General features: G+C 41.0%; 4 protein-coding genes across 6 annotated transcripts; 1 reads left to right on the top strand and 3 right to left on the bottom strand.

The window, feature by feature from the left end:
• Window positions 1–25: 25 nt before the first annotated feature.
• On the bottom strand, window positions 26–6181 carry LOC144082975 (uncharacterized). 3 transcript variants are annotated; one of them, XR_013303425.1, is made up of 8 exons: window positions 6042–6181; window positions 5538–5638; window positions 5330–5389; window positions 4827–4958; window positions 4591–4737; window positions 3633–3690; window positions 3386–3544; window positions 26–1354 (listed from the first exon to the last, which is right to left on the bottom strand). XR_013303425.1 is itself a non-coding variant. In XM_077610488.1 (6 exons), exons 1-6 carry the CDS (start codon window positions 5700–5702, stop codon window positions 3438–3440), a joined length of 669 nt encoding a protein of 222 aa, XP_077466614.1. In that variant the 5' UTR covers window positions 5703–6181; the 3' UTR covers window positions 3333–3437. The 3 variants fall into 3 exon arrangements, 1 of the variants encoding a protein (XP_077466614.1); XR_013303424.1 differs by having other exon boundaries at window positions 5538–6181; XM_077610488.1 differs by lacking the exon at window positions 26–1354 and having other exon boundaries at window positions 3333–3544; window positions 5538–6181.
• rab33ba (RAB33B, member RAS oncogene family a) lies at window positions 821–3196 on the top strand. The gene is made up of 2 exons (XM_077610487.1): window positions 821–1297; window positions 1711–3196. Exons 1-2 carry the CDS (start codon window positions 1067–1069, stop codon window positions 2197–2199), a joined length of 720 nt encoding a protein of 239 aa, XP_077466613.1. The 5' UTR covers window positions 821–1066; the 3' UTR covers window positions 2200–3196.
• Window positions 6182–6318: 137 nt separating the features above from the next.
• On the bottom strand, window positions 6319–9558 carry setd7 (SET domain containing 7, histone lysine methyltransferase). The gene is made up of 8 exons (XM_077610497.1): window positions 9140–9558; window positions 8299–8428; window positions 8022–8223; window positions 7694–7883; window positions 7526–7607; window positions 7335–7452; window positions 7086–7243; window positions 6319–7010 (listed from the first exon to the last, which is right to left on the bottom strand). The coding sequence occupies exons 1-8, from the start codon at window positions 9177–9179 to the stop codon at window positions 6818–6820; spliced, it is 1113 nt and encodes a 370-aa protein (XP_077466623.1). The 5' UTR covers window positions 9180–9558; the 3' UTR covers window positions 6319–6817.
• Window positions 9559–9683: 125 nt separating this feature from the next.
• On the bottom strand, window positions 9684–13757 carry enpp6 (ectonucleotide pyrophosphatase/phosphodiesterase 6). Its single transcript, XM_077609487.1, has 8 exons — window positions 13419–13757; window positions 12238–12417; window positions 12018–12129; window positions 11626–11767; window positions 11348–11527; window positions 11061–11198; window positions 10594–10720; window positions 9684–10358 (listed from the first exon to the last, which is right to left on the bottom strand). The coding sequence occupies exons 1-8, from the start codon at window positions 13654–13656 to the stop codon at window positions 10150–10152; spliced, it is 1326 nt and encodes a 441-aa protein (XP_077465613.1). The 5' UTR covers window positions 13657–13757; the 3' UTR covers window positions 9684–10149.
• Between the last annotated feature and the right edge of the window lie 978 nt (window positions 13758–14735).

The following is a 14735-nucleotide window of genomic DNA, read 5'->3' as shown; positions in this document are numbered from 1 at the left end:
ACAATGCCTTACTTCATATATTCATAGTATTTTATGAATCCAATTAAAGTAACTATGAAAATATTGTATGTTATTTTTGTGTCTTTTATGATCGCAATTACAAACGGGCACCTACGTTGGTGGGAACGTGAAGGTCATGATGTAACGGTACCGTCAATGGTTTCACATGAATTACATCAGGGATGCAGATTGAAATAAAAAATGTGATATCTACTCATCCGTGTGCAGTTTATTGAGTGTGTAGAGTAGCTGTTCATTTACTGAAAATCTGATCTATACATGTAATTTCTTAAAATTCGACAAATAGGTGAGATGGTGCACCAACTATATAAATGGGACCATATAACTAGTTTGTTCAACTATGCTGTAAATGTGTGCGTTTTTATGTTTGGTAGTTTTTGTAGTTTTAATGAGCACAATGCGTGATTCAGCGTGAGTTTTCCCGTTTCCGCCTCCCGATAATGTCGCGAGAAATCAGAGTCGCTCACAGATATCACATACATAAGGCGCGATGTCTAAATGTAGAGTTGCGGGCATAAGTGATTGTCGGCCATATTGAGTCGGAGGACTTCTGGGTAGCAAACGTAGTGTGTCTTTTTCTCTTTACTCGCTAAATCGACTCATATTCTGTTCCAGTTATCCCCACAAGAGTCCACCAGGGGTGCGAATCTCAGCTAAATATAGATACATTGCTGCTCGGAGGGTTACCGAGGGACTAGGATCCTCCGACCCAAAATGCCCGCTACTAGATCACAACGTCCGTCGCCACTCTTTCACAGCCCCCATTAGACATCTAACCTCACATATATGATATCTCTCCAGTCTGTAACGTGGCTTGTGGCTGAATCGCATAAAACTATGGCAAATGAGGGTGAAAAGGCCGGCGAACACTTAGTCCAGGGACATTTTTATACGTATCTGTAATGGAATGTCACACATGATCAGTAAGACATTAATTTCAAGAGACAGTGGCTGCTTGTCCAAATCTCGTTTCGTTGCTTGCTTGTCAACAACGAGAGGGGCGTTTATCATTCCATATTACTTGTAGTTGAGATCGTCACCGGCTATGGCGGAGAACCTTTCTTCGGGTGAGTTCTCCTCGTCTTTGACGAGCTCCACCAAGCTGCCTCCGCCGAGGACTCGTATTTTTAAAATCATCGTCATCGGGGATTCGGGGGTCGGGAAGACGTGTCTGACCTACCGCTTCTGCGCCGGGAAGTTCCCCGAGAAGACCGAGGCCACCATCGGGGTGGACTTTAGGGAGAGGCTGGTCGAGATTGACGGCGAGAAGATCAAGGTGGGCATTTGATGGGAACCGTGATCCGAGAAGGTCAATAAAAGTGACGCTGGAGCTCTGTAAAAAAAAAAGTGGGATTTATTCGTGAGGGATGCATTTCAAAATTCTTTAGAAAATAAGAATTCGCTTTCGCAGGCTTGGCTAACTCATAGATCAAATGGTAAATATGTTATGACATGATTTGTAACTGGGTTGCAAATTCGTAGTTAACTTTTTTGTAAGGAGAGGAAAGACAAACAAGAATAAAAATAAACATCTAATGTAATAATAGTGATGTGGTTACCTCTGGGAGAATGAGAAATTCAATCAAGGGTAACCATTTGATTTTAAAAAATATGGAAAAGCAAAATTAACAAAACTTTGACTATCTTTTCACTGCCTGATTGCTAATCCAATTGCCGTTGCTTCTGCAGATCCAGTTGTGGGACACAGCAGGCCAGGAGCGCTTCCGCAAGTCCATGGTGCAACACTACTACCGCAACGTGCACGCCGTAGTCTTCGTCTACGACGTGACCAACGCCGCCAGCTTCCGCAGCCTCCCGGCGTGGATCGAGGAGTGTAAGCAGCATGCCCTGGGCAGCGAGGTGCCCAGGATCCTTGTGGGAAACAAGTGCGACCTTCAAGATTCCATCCAAGTAGGCACAGATGTGGCACAACAGTTCGCAGACTCCCACTCCCTGCCTTTGTTCGAGACCTCGGCCAAGAACCCCAACAGTGGCGAGCACCCCGGCAATAGCGACCACGTGGAGGCCATCTTCATGACGGTGGCTCACAAGCTCAAGTCGCAGAAGCCTCTGGCATTGAGCCAACCTGCCACGGGATCAGCGGTGAACATCAACTTGGGCGGCGGCGGGCAGGATGGTCCCGACGAGCCGAGGGGATGGGGTTGCAACAGCTGCTGATTGTCGGAGGGACGGCGGCCCTTTAAAAGGGATGGCGAGGACAAGACTGATTCATGCTTCCGTGATAAGAAAAGTTGCACGTGTTTGCGCTTGCGTTCATTATTGAGCGTCAAATGTTGGTTGGATCGCGGGTGACTTTTTCTGTTGGGATGAAAACAGGATTGACTTTGATGAACGGTATCGTCTGTGTACCGTATTTTCTGGACTATAAATCATTTTTTTTTTCATAGTTTGGCTGGGCCTGCAGCTTTTTTTTATTTTCCTCTCTGACCACCGATAGCCTAGTCTGGTTTTTTTTAAGCGATAGTTATCTGAATAACTGTTGTGGCTTTTTAGCCTGTTGTTCTCCATTTTACTGTTGTTACTTTAATGCATGTTTGTTCTTGATTTCTGATGAAATTTAAAAAATGCACCTGAGAATAAGTTGCACTCGCCAAAAAAGTACAATGAAGCGGAAAAAATATATATTTATATATATATATATCAATCCAAAACTAAGAACAAATGTGTCATCTTGAAAAGGCATTTAAAATAACAATAAAAATAATTATGGGAACATGATATTATAAAGTGTGAATAATTTCTCGTAAAACTTAAAAAAAACAACTACTTGTATTTCGGAAAATACGGTACCTATTTTATACACGTACGCAATCCTTGTGTAGATTTAGCCATGTTCACAATAAAAAGTTAAACATCTATGGATTGCATTTCCACTATGGCATCAAGTAGACACAATGGCAATATTAACACTAAAAATGTCATCTGTAATTCACAAATGAATTCTGTGAAGAGCATTCTAACAAACAATTCAGTATTGCATTTTTCATGACGTTTGTTTCGGCAAAGACTGTTTTGAGAGGAAAATCATTGAGCAAAGATTGTAGATGTCTATCCCTTTTTTTAAATGACAAATACATCAATTATTTATCAAAACACCCATGTCTGTCATGAAAATACTTTGCCACTGACTAATGAATTAAACTATTTGAAACACTTGCAGTGGTTTCGACTCTTTAGATTGCGAGTAAACAAAATAAATTCATTTGAAATGTATTAAATGCTTTTCAAATTCAAAACAATTAAAAATACTCTTGCTAAAATTCTAATATAATTCAGTCTTAGGTAGAGTAAATGAACAACTATGTACAGAGAAAAAGATACTACTAGAGTCAACAATACTTGCCATCTGTTCAGTCAAGAACATTTCAAGTAGCAACGCGTCTGCCAGTCGGGTTTTAGGTCAATCTGCTATAAGGAGGTAGTTTGGAGGAGTTCTGCGGCTCTGTGATGCCACACTCTGTAGACTGAACTGGAGAGTTGAAGAGCCTATCGCCATTTGTGGCTGTGAGGCAAAAGACAGACTCGTGAGGCCGACAGCAAAAGGAAATGAGTAGATATTAACGACATAAAAACTCATTCAGAGCCTTTACCTTGCCACGTACAAACCATCTCAGCATCCTCTTGGTCACACTGTGGAACTAAGGTCTCCTGCAATAAGAATACAAATGTGCCATTTTAGTTTAGTTGAACCAAAGCAATGCCCTCTCTGCAAACTCCGCCACAGAGCAGGCGGTCTATCCCAATAAACTGAAATTTCCCCCAATACGGGACGAATAAAGTTATCTAATCTAATCTAACTTGACAATGAGGGATAACAGTCTAGATCAAATGTGTCAAAGTGGCGGCCCGGGGGCCAAATCTGGCCCGCTGCATCATTATGTGTGGCCCGGGAAAGTAAATCATGAGTGCCGACTTTCTGTTTTAGGATCAAATTAAAATGAAGAGTATAGATGTATATGAAACTTCCTGATTTTCTCCCTTTTAAATCAATAATTGTAATTTTTTAATCATTTTTTCTGTGTTTTTAGTTCAAAAATCATTTTGTAACATCTAAAAATATATTAAAAAAGCTAAAACAAACATTGTTTTAGATCTATAAAAAACTGAATATTTAGGGATTTTAATCCAGTTCTTTAATCCATTTATTAAAAAAAATCTAAATATTAGATCTAAAATGGTCCGCCCCACGTGAAATCAAGTTGACGTGAAAGCGGCCCGCGAAGCAACCCGAGTCTGACACCCTTGGTCTAGACAAATAGTAATATTGTTGATTTTTTTTTAGGGTTTTTGTGCGCCCCCAGATAAATTGCACCCTAGGCAATCGCTCACATTGCCCATAGGGAAAAACCAGCCCTGGATGTGATCATTGTTTTATTATATTCAGTGATTTAGCAGAAAAATAGTTTCTCTCTTTCTATCTATTTGTCGTGCTGATGTACTATATTTAAAATATATTGAAATTTGGAGCACTTGCCCTCGGTGAAGACAAGTGCTGACCGTGTTTTAGTCATTGTTACTGTAATGAATGCAGAGTGTATTTGCTCCCACCAGTCCAGTCCGGGCGTCGTAGCAGCCGCACCGGGGTAAACTACGGCACCCCACATAGGCGATGAGAGAGGACAGGAGCGCGCTGATGAGGCAGCTCAGCAGTATGGTGGCGTTGGCGGCTTTAACCGTCCGATGAAGCACGAATGTCTGACAACAAGGTAGAATTGCTGCGCTTAAGTGTATCGGAAATAAATTGCCTGTTTATCTATTGGGGAGATTTTGGCGGATGGGATTACCACTTCGGGTTTGTCATGGTGGTGAAAGACCTCCTCATCTTCCTCTCCGTAACTGAGCGTAAGACAACCGTAGCCCATCACAATCGCAGAAGCCACACAAGAGAGACAGGCCGCCACCACCATCACGCTCACCTGGAGGAAGTCGAGGGAATTGCACGATATAACAAATAAAAGTTTTAATAAAAGTTGTTTTCAGCATCTTCATAGAACATAGATGATGTACTTCCAAAAAAAACAAATCAAAATGACTGGAAAATCTCCTTTAAACACAAAATGTCAAATTATGAACGAGTTACCTCGTTGTGATTGTAATCATTTAACGAATAATGTTTAGTATTTAATGATGCAAATAAAGCTAGGTTACTGATTATTAGGCTCATTACATAATGGTTTCAGAAAATTGGGGGGTAGTTCCAGCTAGGAGAAATGATTAAAAATGTAACAAAACACAAAGTTAAGGAAACTGAGTACTACTAAACTAACGATTTACATGTAAAACTTACCAATTTGGCGTTTTTCCTTTGAGAAGCAAACAGAGCCAAAACGCCAGGACATGCCATGATCTGAAAAGAATGTACTATATCAATTTATTTTGTATAATAAACATCTATATTTTCTAACATATCTCATTTTAAAGTACATTTACACATTTCTAACTAATTGTGCTAGCACACTACCATAACAAGGGCACCAAAAGTTTAAGGGTCTCACCATTCCGCCCCATATCGGCATCTTGGTGGCACTCAGGGGGGTTTTCTTGCGGAAAACGGTGTCCATGAAGCCGCAAATCACACACAGAGCCGCGCACGCCACTTGGAGCACACCCAGGAAAAGTACACGTTTTTGCTTGAAAATGAAGTACCGGTAGCGGTCCATTTATTCACAGCCGAGCTAAAAGCTAGCTTTGCATTCTCTGCTTCCGCTATCGGTAAAAGGAGTTAATAGTGTCTCTTTAAAAAAAAAAAGACACTCCTAACATTTCAGTGACGTCCCACCAGGAGCGGTCAAATTGTAACGTTTTTTTAGCCTGTACAGGGAGGGGAAGTTAATCATTCACCTGCCCCGGGTCAGGACACCATGGGTATTGTAAAAAGGAACTTTACTCTCCTGATAGAATTCCATGGCTAATCCTCTCCCATATTATTTCGGTGGATAATTCTACCATAAAAATGCATTAATTATTTTATTTTATTTTTTTAAAAAACTTTAGTACACCTGGGCAAGTGGCTAGCACGTTGGCCTCACAGTTCTAGGGTTGTGGGTTCGGTTCCAAGTCAGTCCTCACATTGTGGAGTTTGCAAGTTCTGCGTGGGTTTTCTCCGGGTTCTCCAGTTTCCTCCCACATCCCAAAAACATGCAGAGTATGCTGGTTGAACACTCTAAAATGCTCCTAGCTATGATTGGTTGTCCTTTCTCCTTGTGCCCTGCGATTGGCTGACTATCGATTCAGGGTGTACCCCTCCAGCAGCCCCCCAAGCCCTGTGCAGATAAATACGGACAATGAAAGCACTGTCTCTAGTCATTTTGATTTGACCAATTAGGAACATGGCGCAGATACGCGTTGTTTATATTTATTTTATTTTTGTATATGTAATTGTGGTGGCCTTAACAGAAAGATTCTCTACTCTAGGCATAAAAACCCAAAACAAACACTGCCACATGCATACATAATCATAGAAATAGCATCCAATTGTACTCTGTTTTGATGCCTGAATACTTTGATTTTTAGCAATTACTTTGATCAGTTACTTCCAAAACTACTGAAAGTTTTGTGAAGCCCCTTGTAATTTCTAGTTAAATAAATGAGAAGTAGTATGATTCCACTCTTTTTAAATATTGCATAGGTCATTTCCTCAAACTAAAAGATCTGGTAGATTAAAAAATAGGACTTTACCTCATATATTCTGCATAGTGACCTTTTATGCTGTCTTTACAGCAAGTAAAGGGTAAATCATTGGTGGCAGGTATTGTCCAAAAGTGTATCACTCGCCTCAGTAGGCTGTGGGATGTGCTTTTCTATGTTGGTGCACATGAAGCTCCTGTTTGTACCAGTCAGGAGCCTCTGGACCATTCTTCCCAGTTGCCCCATGATCGTAACCATAGGCGACGGTCAGCTCCTCATCCTTCTGCACATCCCGTAGTGTTCGAATGGACTTGATAGAGCCAAAACGCGGGTGAACAAACCTGGGGAAGGCGGGGGGAAACGACATTTGGAACCAATCGTTGCAAATATTTCCGAGCGAGCGGCTTTGTACTCACGCGTCATATTTGCAGTTTGGGGTGAAGGAGTGGTTTGCTTTGTGACCTAGCGAGGCGCAATATCGCTCTATCTGGTCCGACGGCTGCGGGACATCAATCACGGTGTCCTCATCTAGTGAGATTGTGTTGCCGTTCAAGGCCCAGTCTCGGTTGTCGACCTAAGGATTATTCAAAACAAACAAAAAATAAATAAATAATCGAAATCGGACACTGCAGGAATGCGTAATACACAAGTGTCAAGTGTCAAACCTCTGAGTGTGTGATTCGTAATCCGTTATAAAAGGCCACCACGGTGTCTCTTTCCGCATCGACCTTGGCAAAGAGACCTTGTCCAGCTCCTTTAATCAAAGAGTCTGCCACAAAGACCCTGAAAAGGGGAATATTAGGAAGAATGCAGAGTAACGGTCCCCCAACTTTGGTTCAAAACTGACCCAAAATACCTTTGGGTCTCGTAAGGGTCGGGCAGCAGAGCGTGGGTTGCAATACAAGTGGACGTGGACTTATCATAAGTATAAACAGCACCTAGAAATGGAAAGATTGCATGAGGTTATTTTTTTTAAAACGGCCACGTGAAGTAAAACATTGCCTCGGTTGACGTGGCCGCTTACCATGAGGTGCGACTTGAAAATACGGTCTTCCATTCTCGGCGACTGCAAGCGTGGCGAGCCGAGCTTGAATGAGTTCTCCCTCGACGAAACTTCCACGGAGAGCCGTCCGTCCGTCGGGGTAGACGTATGCCAACGAATCACCGGTCATCTCGCCTTCTTCATTCACCTCCCCAAACACGCAGCCTCCATCCTGGGTGGAATGCACACAAAATAAATATAGCGATGCCCCCATCACCGAGTCACCCGATTTTGAGAATCTGACATACATACTGGACTTTTTATTAAAATTAAATCGTTATTTGGTGAACTATAAATTGGAATAACGCACAGGGTAGTATGCCCAGCATTCCCCACGGCGGATGTTGTCTTTGTACTGGCCCTTGAAGACCAGACGACCCTCTCGATCCAACTCCTGCGCCGGCCCGTTGAGTTCGCCATCCACGTACGTGCCGTACATGATGCCCCCATCTTCGTACGAATACAGCCCCTGACCCTGAAGAACATCATCCACATAGAAGCCCTCCAAAGTGCTGAGCGGACCAAGAGGAAAAAAGGCACAGGTCATTTTTTAATCTATTGTCTGATTGTGGTTGAAAGTATATTACCTTCCGTCAAAGAAAAAGAATTTGCCTTTCCCATTTTTCTCTCCGTGGGTAAAATGACCTTCAAAGCGATCGCTAGAGGAGTACGTCACCGTGCACTGTCCGTGAGGTTGGTCGTCTTCGTCCAGCGGACCTAAACAGAGTACGGTCCATCACTTCATTTGATGAACCACTACAAAATATGATTTCATTACGACTTTGATTTTAACAAGTCAGATTTTGACTGCTGAGCTCCTGATCCACTGTTTAAGAGATTCACTCGCCCTAGTGCTAAAAACGAGCAGTACAGAAAGTCAGCTGAATATAACTTTGTTGTGCGTTGCCATGCTCATTATTTTGTACTTTACTCCGGGCCAATAAAAACGGGGAGGCGGGCCCCAATTGGCCCGCGATCCCTAGTTTAGACAACGGGGTTCTAGTAAATTCGGTAAGGAATTAAATCACTTGAGTAAACGCAATCCTTTACAGTTTTAGAAGAAAATTCGCATTAGTTGGACATGTGCTCTAGTTCACGTTCATATAAAGCAAAGTTAGTACTTTTTTCCTCAAGGCAAAAGCAATCTAAACAACAAAGTTACACTTAACTAAGTCGTGTATACATTTTTCTTGCCGGCGCTACTTCCGGTGGACGGGCACTTTTCCAGCGGCACTACGAGAGCAACCAAGCCGCAGTTTCACGCCTGTCAGGCAGCCTGCTAGCTCAAATCGAGGCCCCGGCGCGTCGTCTCGCACTGGGGGCCCACTAGCCAGCCGACGCGTACAGATTCGCCACTTATTTCACTTATTTAACCACTCCAAATGGGGAAAACGTCTCATTCAACCACTCCACTTACTCCCGTCTTACCTTCTACGCTTTCTTCCACGTTTTCATCCTCGCTGTCCATCTCGCAGGTCTAAATTAGTGACCAAAAGCAGCTTCCAACTATTTAAAACTTTCGGTAAAACCGTGCGAAAGTCACTCTGTCACTTTCTATGGCCGACTTTTAACACCGCAGGCGATGAGAAAGAGCGTTATTATCACAAAGTCGTCACCTGTTGCATGTCGTCTACGCATGTGGTGATTGTTTCCAATCAAGTTTTGCTTTTTCCAAAAACTTTATCCTTACGCCACCGGGTAAAAGGCAGGAGACGGAAAACCAATTCAAGTGAACGGAGATGCCAATTATGTAAAAGTACAAGTCTTCAGGACCCCTGCAAAAAATCGTACAATGTTTGTGGCTGGGTGGGTTAAGTTACAGTTGACTCTTGTAAAATGTGTATGTGTGTGCGCGTGTTTGACATTCAGAGGCGGTCCTAACTAACTTGGAGGCCTGGGTTGACAAGACCCCCACAAGACCCCCCCCCCCCCTATTTTTTATGATTATCATACCCTTAAATAGAAATGTAGGTCTGCTTTCGTATCATTTAATTTTTTTATGCAATAGAAGAGTACACATGCCAACAAATAGACACCACTGTAAATTTCCAATTAAAAAAGAACTACTTTATGATCTGAAAATATTAAAATCCAGTTATTTCAGCGACAGACAAACAATGGATTGTTGCGATTTCATTGTCATCACCAGAGAGCGACCAATCAACAGGAAGCAGCCTGGAAATCCCTCCAAAAAACAACAGGAAATAATCCAAAATTTGCATGAAGTGATGCAAAATTAACTCATCGCCTACCATTGACAACATTAAACGTCCAATTAAACAAAAAAAACTGGCCATGAATGCTCAGTGCCAATGACAGTGCTAGACGTCCAATTAATTTCAAGTTCTGGCGACATCAATGACGACCAGTAAGTTAACTTTTTTGGCCAAAAGTAGACACCCCTGCTTTCGATATAAACACAATTCAACTGTCTATTATTAACAAAGTGCTAGGACTGCTCCTATTAAAGCCATGCAGCAGGTCCAGTGCATTGTGGGTAAGTGGAGGGTAGGCGAGGAGTTGAGGAGTTTCTCAACACGGGACCAGGATCCATTATTTGGCAAGGGTTCCACTCCGAGGGTCCGACACATCACGTTATAGACGTCCACAGATCGAATAGGGGCAGCGTGGTAGTTTTGCTTGAAGTCTAAATGAATGGGAAAAACATTTTAAATCAAAAATATGATTGAAATGACAGTGCCGAGGATAGAGCTGCAACTAACAATAATTTACCTCATCGATTAATTGGAGAAATGCCACTTTGTGCTCTTAGCTTGACAATTTAATAATAGCAATAGTTCCACATCAAACCATTATAAGCAAGTTAATTTCTTTTGGGCATGTTTTAGGTAAAAAAGAAGCAAAAATAAATATGTAATTACCAGGTCCCGCTGCCAAGAAAAATCCAGCCATGTCTCGAAATTCATTGTCGTAACCATGCCAACCGTTTTGCCATGCCAAGGCTGGTCCGCTGGAGTCATTTTTCCAGTATGGAAGTTTAGTTTTATTCTGGACAGAACACATTAACAGCCATTAAATAAAAAAATTAAAAAAACGGTATAAAGCATAAATGACTTTGATGCACATTTTTCCATTGAAAGAACCCCTGAAAATGTAAAACTTGGCCTATATTAATAATTCTCATGCAAGTTTCATCAACAGGAATCAAATAAACACAAAAAATAATTTCTACATCCTAATCTGGCATTGCTCTCTCTTCATATTACCATTTTATTTTTGCAACGTTACAATATTTGATTTAATTCTCCTCATTTTACCACCTCAATCTCGCCATATTCCAATTTTCGATAGCATTTGGTCTAATTTTACGGAATTATTCGTAATTTACCTCAGCGATGAACCAGCCTGGCTCGGCCACAAGCGTCAGAGGGGCCACAAACTTTCCTCCTTTATAATGGAAGCGTTCAGGAATCTCTTCTCTGGCATAAGCCTGCATGTTGGGGACCTTGGACAAAGCTGTTTGTACCTGGAAAAGAAAAAAAAGAAGACATATATTGGCTCTGTGGACACATCGAAATAAATGATGGCTATTATTAAATGAAATCTTTTCAAATCCAAAGAATTAAATGAAATCTTTTCAAATCCAAAGAGCGGCAAACGCAATGGTGGTCTTACTTGTTGGTACTTCTCTGCTTTCACCCACAAACTGACAACGGGTCCTTTGTCCATCTTCTTGACAACGTCCGCCATGTCGATATACTTGTCCAACTCGATCACCTTTTCCATCCATTGAATTTTCGTCATTCCGTGGTCTGAGAATAGCACAATGTTGAGCTTATTTTCCATGCCCTTTTCCTGCAAAAATATATATATAAACATTTCAGATGAAAAAAATAGTCAATTATATGGGGTGAAATTTTCAAATCAGTCATTGTAACACATTTCCAGCTCACTTTTATTTTCTTGTTGAGCATCTGCATTGCTTTATCTAGTTGTTGAACCGCTGTTTTAATCTGAGGGGAATCTGGACCAAAATGGTGTCCCTCTACATCTATATTTTCATAATATATTGCTGCCATGCTGCCCTCCCCTGACCTAAAAAGAATCAGACAAGCAAAGTTTTAAATATAATAAGTGAAAAACAATTCAACACAACAATAACAATGTGTAACCACCTATAAACAGCATCTCATTCATTGTAGTCAAAAAGTATTTTGCAATTAGGGTGCAGTTACTTTCTTCGTCCACTTAAGGGTGCAGTTACTTTGTCCGTCCACTTGAGGTCACCATTTACGCAAAATAATAGCTGTTTGTGTTTTCCAACTTTTTCACCTGAGCTACTTACCCGAGTAAATTGAGGGAGTGTTCAATTGAATCAGTAAGGTTTTGCATTGTCGGATTGTAGATGTACTCTTGACAGGAGGTTGGGCGAATTCCCAAAATCTCCACTTCACAGCCTATTAACACAGTGTCACATAGCAGTTTTTCACCTATTGCGGCAGGTCTTGGAACGTACTAGCCGCAATAAATGGGGTTTTACTGTACTGTAGTTTTAGCGTCATCACCTGGCCAGAAGTACATAAAGACTTTTTTGCCAAGTTTCTGCAAAGTGACCCATAAAGGCTCGGATCCATCCCACCAGAGAGGCAATCTGCTGTCAGGATTGGTCCCAATGAGGAACTCTTTCCCAGAAGACTCATCCCACATGTAGTTTCCGGTCATCTGATGAGCCTCGCAGTGACGGCCTGTAAAAGAGAAATCCTTGCAACAGTTTATCTTCCCAAGAGTGATGGAAATATCTAATTTCATCCTTAAACTCATGTTTATGATTAACCATTCCCGGATTGAAGATGATCCAAGTCTGGTTCAATGCGGGTGAAGAGCAGTAAACTGGAACTGTAAAATGTCTAACTTTGATGTTTAATGACAGCATCCGAAAGTCCATCATGGAGTAACGTCGGCATCCCTTTTGATTGTTTGGTAGTGCGCCCAATAAACAAATGGTCAATCTCAATCCTGGAAAAGACTTGTTTTTATCAGATGTCATAAAAATTTCATTTGCGAACTCAGGTGCAAAAAAATGGGATCGGTACGACTCTATTCTAAACGCATACAAAGGAGGTGGGCTAGGAGTTATATAGGCATCCCACCTGCTTTTAAACGGCAGCCCTTTCACACAAAAAGCATATATGCAAAATGCATAGGCAGCACATTTGTACTAATGAAAGCCTTCCCATTTAAAAACAAACAAACAAAATGAATAAGGAAAAAGAATGTGAAGTAACTTTCTCAATAAAGTTTTGGTGTAGAAAGAAAACAACAATATTTTATAGTGACATCGAATCATAGAAGGTCCTGCGAGAGAGTTTTGCTTTTTTTGACATTTGAAAACAGATTATAAATAAGGAAAGCCGGCTATTCTAGATTTGGTTTTAAAATGTGAACCATTACAATTTAAATAGAGCTTGAAATTCAAGTTTGTTATCTAGTGGAGTAAGAAATGTCAAGTAATATAGTGATTGATTTTCGCTGTTTATTTCTTAAAAGGAAAAAAATACTATTGAATACATTTTACTTGATGGTGTAGTGTCATTTCCGAGTTATCCTACTGCGATTCGGTATCGGCGAATACTTAAAAATAGGTGAATCGGACATTCCTAATTGGACTAAACCAAATTAAACAGAAGCAAAATCGTCTTTGGGTATTTTTTTTTCACCCAAAAAAGGGATATTGAGTGAATTATACCTGTCATTAACGAGTAGTAGTTCGGGTAAGACAAACTGGGGAAATCCGGCGTCATGTAGTCCACTTTGACCCCTCTGGACACAAACTCTTTAAAGCCGGGGAGTGAGTTGAGGTCGCCCATGTAGTCGTGGCGGAAACCATCGATGAGAAAGACGAGTAACGGACGGCTCGCCAGGCTTGGCTGCCCCGCGGCCACCAGCAGCAAAAGAGACGCCAAGACACAGGTGGAGGACGCCATGAGTGCTCCGGTCCTCTTCTGCTACTTTTGGGTACTGCGCACGCTGGAAGAGGGGATGTCACAACGGGTGCAGCGTAAAGCGTGTGAGGGGAGAAGTACCGGAAGTCACGGTAAAAAGCACCGCTCACCACAATAAAAATTGGCAGGCACTTTACTTGTATACTTGTACTTCATCCAACAATTTTCATTTGCATTTTTTTTCATAATCTGTCTTCTATATATGAATATAATATATTTTTAATCTAATATGATATGATTATGATATAATATAATGTAATGTAATATAATGTAATATAATATAACATAACATAACCCAACAATTTTCATTAGCAATTTTTTTCATAATCTGTCTTCTATATATGAATATAATATTTTTAATCTAATATGATTATGATATAATATCCTGAGCAGCTGCGTGGCCACGCTGCAGCCTGACATCCAATCTTTGCCTAGATACGTCTTCATTGAGAACGGGTGCTTGTTGGATTCCAAACTTCAGGATTCCAAGTCTCGCTTCGTGGTGAGAACCCAAGACGACAAGCTGCAGTTTGTCATCGACGCTTTCAGGTTAGACGATGACGACCGAGGAGAGCTTTACGTCACATGCAACCTGAATGCGGTGCCAGTTCATGACACAGAGGCACCAAATAAAGCATGCACTTTTGTCAATGTAATATAACATAACATAGTAACTTAATTTAATATAATATATCACTTCACATCACATAACATAACCTGTTGTACCTCTACTTATGAAAATTAATTGGTTCCAGAACTTTTTTCTTAACTTGAAAATTTTGTAAGTAGAGCAGTACTTTACATAATAAATATACGTACAAATATGGACCACCGTCACTTCTCCTTTTTAATACTAAATGGGGCTAGTGCTAGTCACTTCAACAGTGCCTCTTCATTAGCCTATGTTGAAATCAATGTCTAGAATTTTAGTCATACTAGTAGTTTGTTTAACATAAATAAGTAATAAAAATACTTTTAAAAAGTCTAAAAAAATTCTTCGTCTAACGCCACCATTGACAGGCAATGAGTGTCACAGCTCAGTGATTTTGAAGCCAAAACGC

This window comes from Stigmatopora argus, chromosome 9 (genome assembly GCF_051989625.1).
Source record: "Stigmatopora argus isolate UIUO_Sarg chromosome 9, RoL_Sarg_1.0, whole genome shotgun sequence".
NCBI lineage: Eukaryota > Metazoa > Chordata > Actinopteri > Syngnathiformes > Syngnathidae > Stigmatopora > Stigmatopora argus.
Note: the sequence above shows the minus strand (reverse complement) of the source record. Positions and strands in the feature narration are given on the sequence as shown.

Bases quoted from the DNA above. Each gene is read 5' to 3' on its own strand.
- LOC144082975 (XM_077610488.1), bottom strand. From the start codon at position 5,702: ATGGACCGCTACCGGTACTTCATTTTCAAGCAAAAACGTGTACTTTTC. The intron at 3,691-4,590 runs GTGGGAGCAAAT...TTCTTATTGCAG, and splicing joins ACGACGCCCGGACTGGACTG to GAGACCTTAGTTCCACAGTG. The intron at 3,545-3,632 runs GTAAAGGCTCTG...TTTGCCTCACAG, and splicing joins GATGGTTTGTACGTGGCAAG to CCACAAATGGCGATAGGCTC.
- setd7 (XM_077610497.1), bottom strand. From the start codon at position 9,179: ATGGACAGCGAGGATGAAAACGTGGAAGAAAGCGTAGAAG. The intron at 7,608-7,693 runs GTAAGCGGCCAC...TTCCATTTCTAG, and splicing joins TTTTCAAGTCGCACCTCATG to GTGCTGTTTATACTTATGAT. The intron at 7,011-7,085 runs GTGAGTACAAAG...CGCCTTCCCCAG, and splicing joins CCAAACTGCAAATATGACGC to GTTTGTTCACCCGCGTTTTG.
- rab33ba (XM_077610487.1), top strand. From the start codon at position 1,067: ATGGCGGAGAACCTTTCTTCGGGTGAGTTCTCCTCGTCTTTGACGAGC. The intron at 1,298-1,710 runs GTGGGCATTTGA...TTGCTTCTGCAG, and splicing joins TTGACGGCGAGAAGATCAAG to ATCCAGTTGTGGGACACAGC.
- enpp6 (XM_077609487.1), bottom strand. From the start codon at position 13,656: ATGGCGTCCTCCACCTGTGTCTTGGCGTCTCTTTTGCTGCTGGTGGCC. The intron at 11,768-12,017 runs GTAAGTAGCTCA...GATTCTTTTTAG, and splicing joins CACTCCCTCAATTTACTCGG to GTCAGGGGAGGGCAGCATGG. The intron at 11,199-11,347 runs GTAAGACCACCA...TTTCTTTTCCAG, and splicing joins AAGCAGAGAAGTACCAACAA to GTACAAACAGCTTTGTCCAA.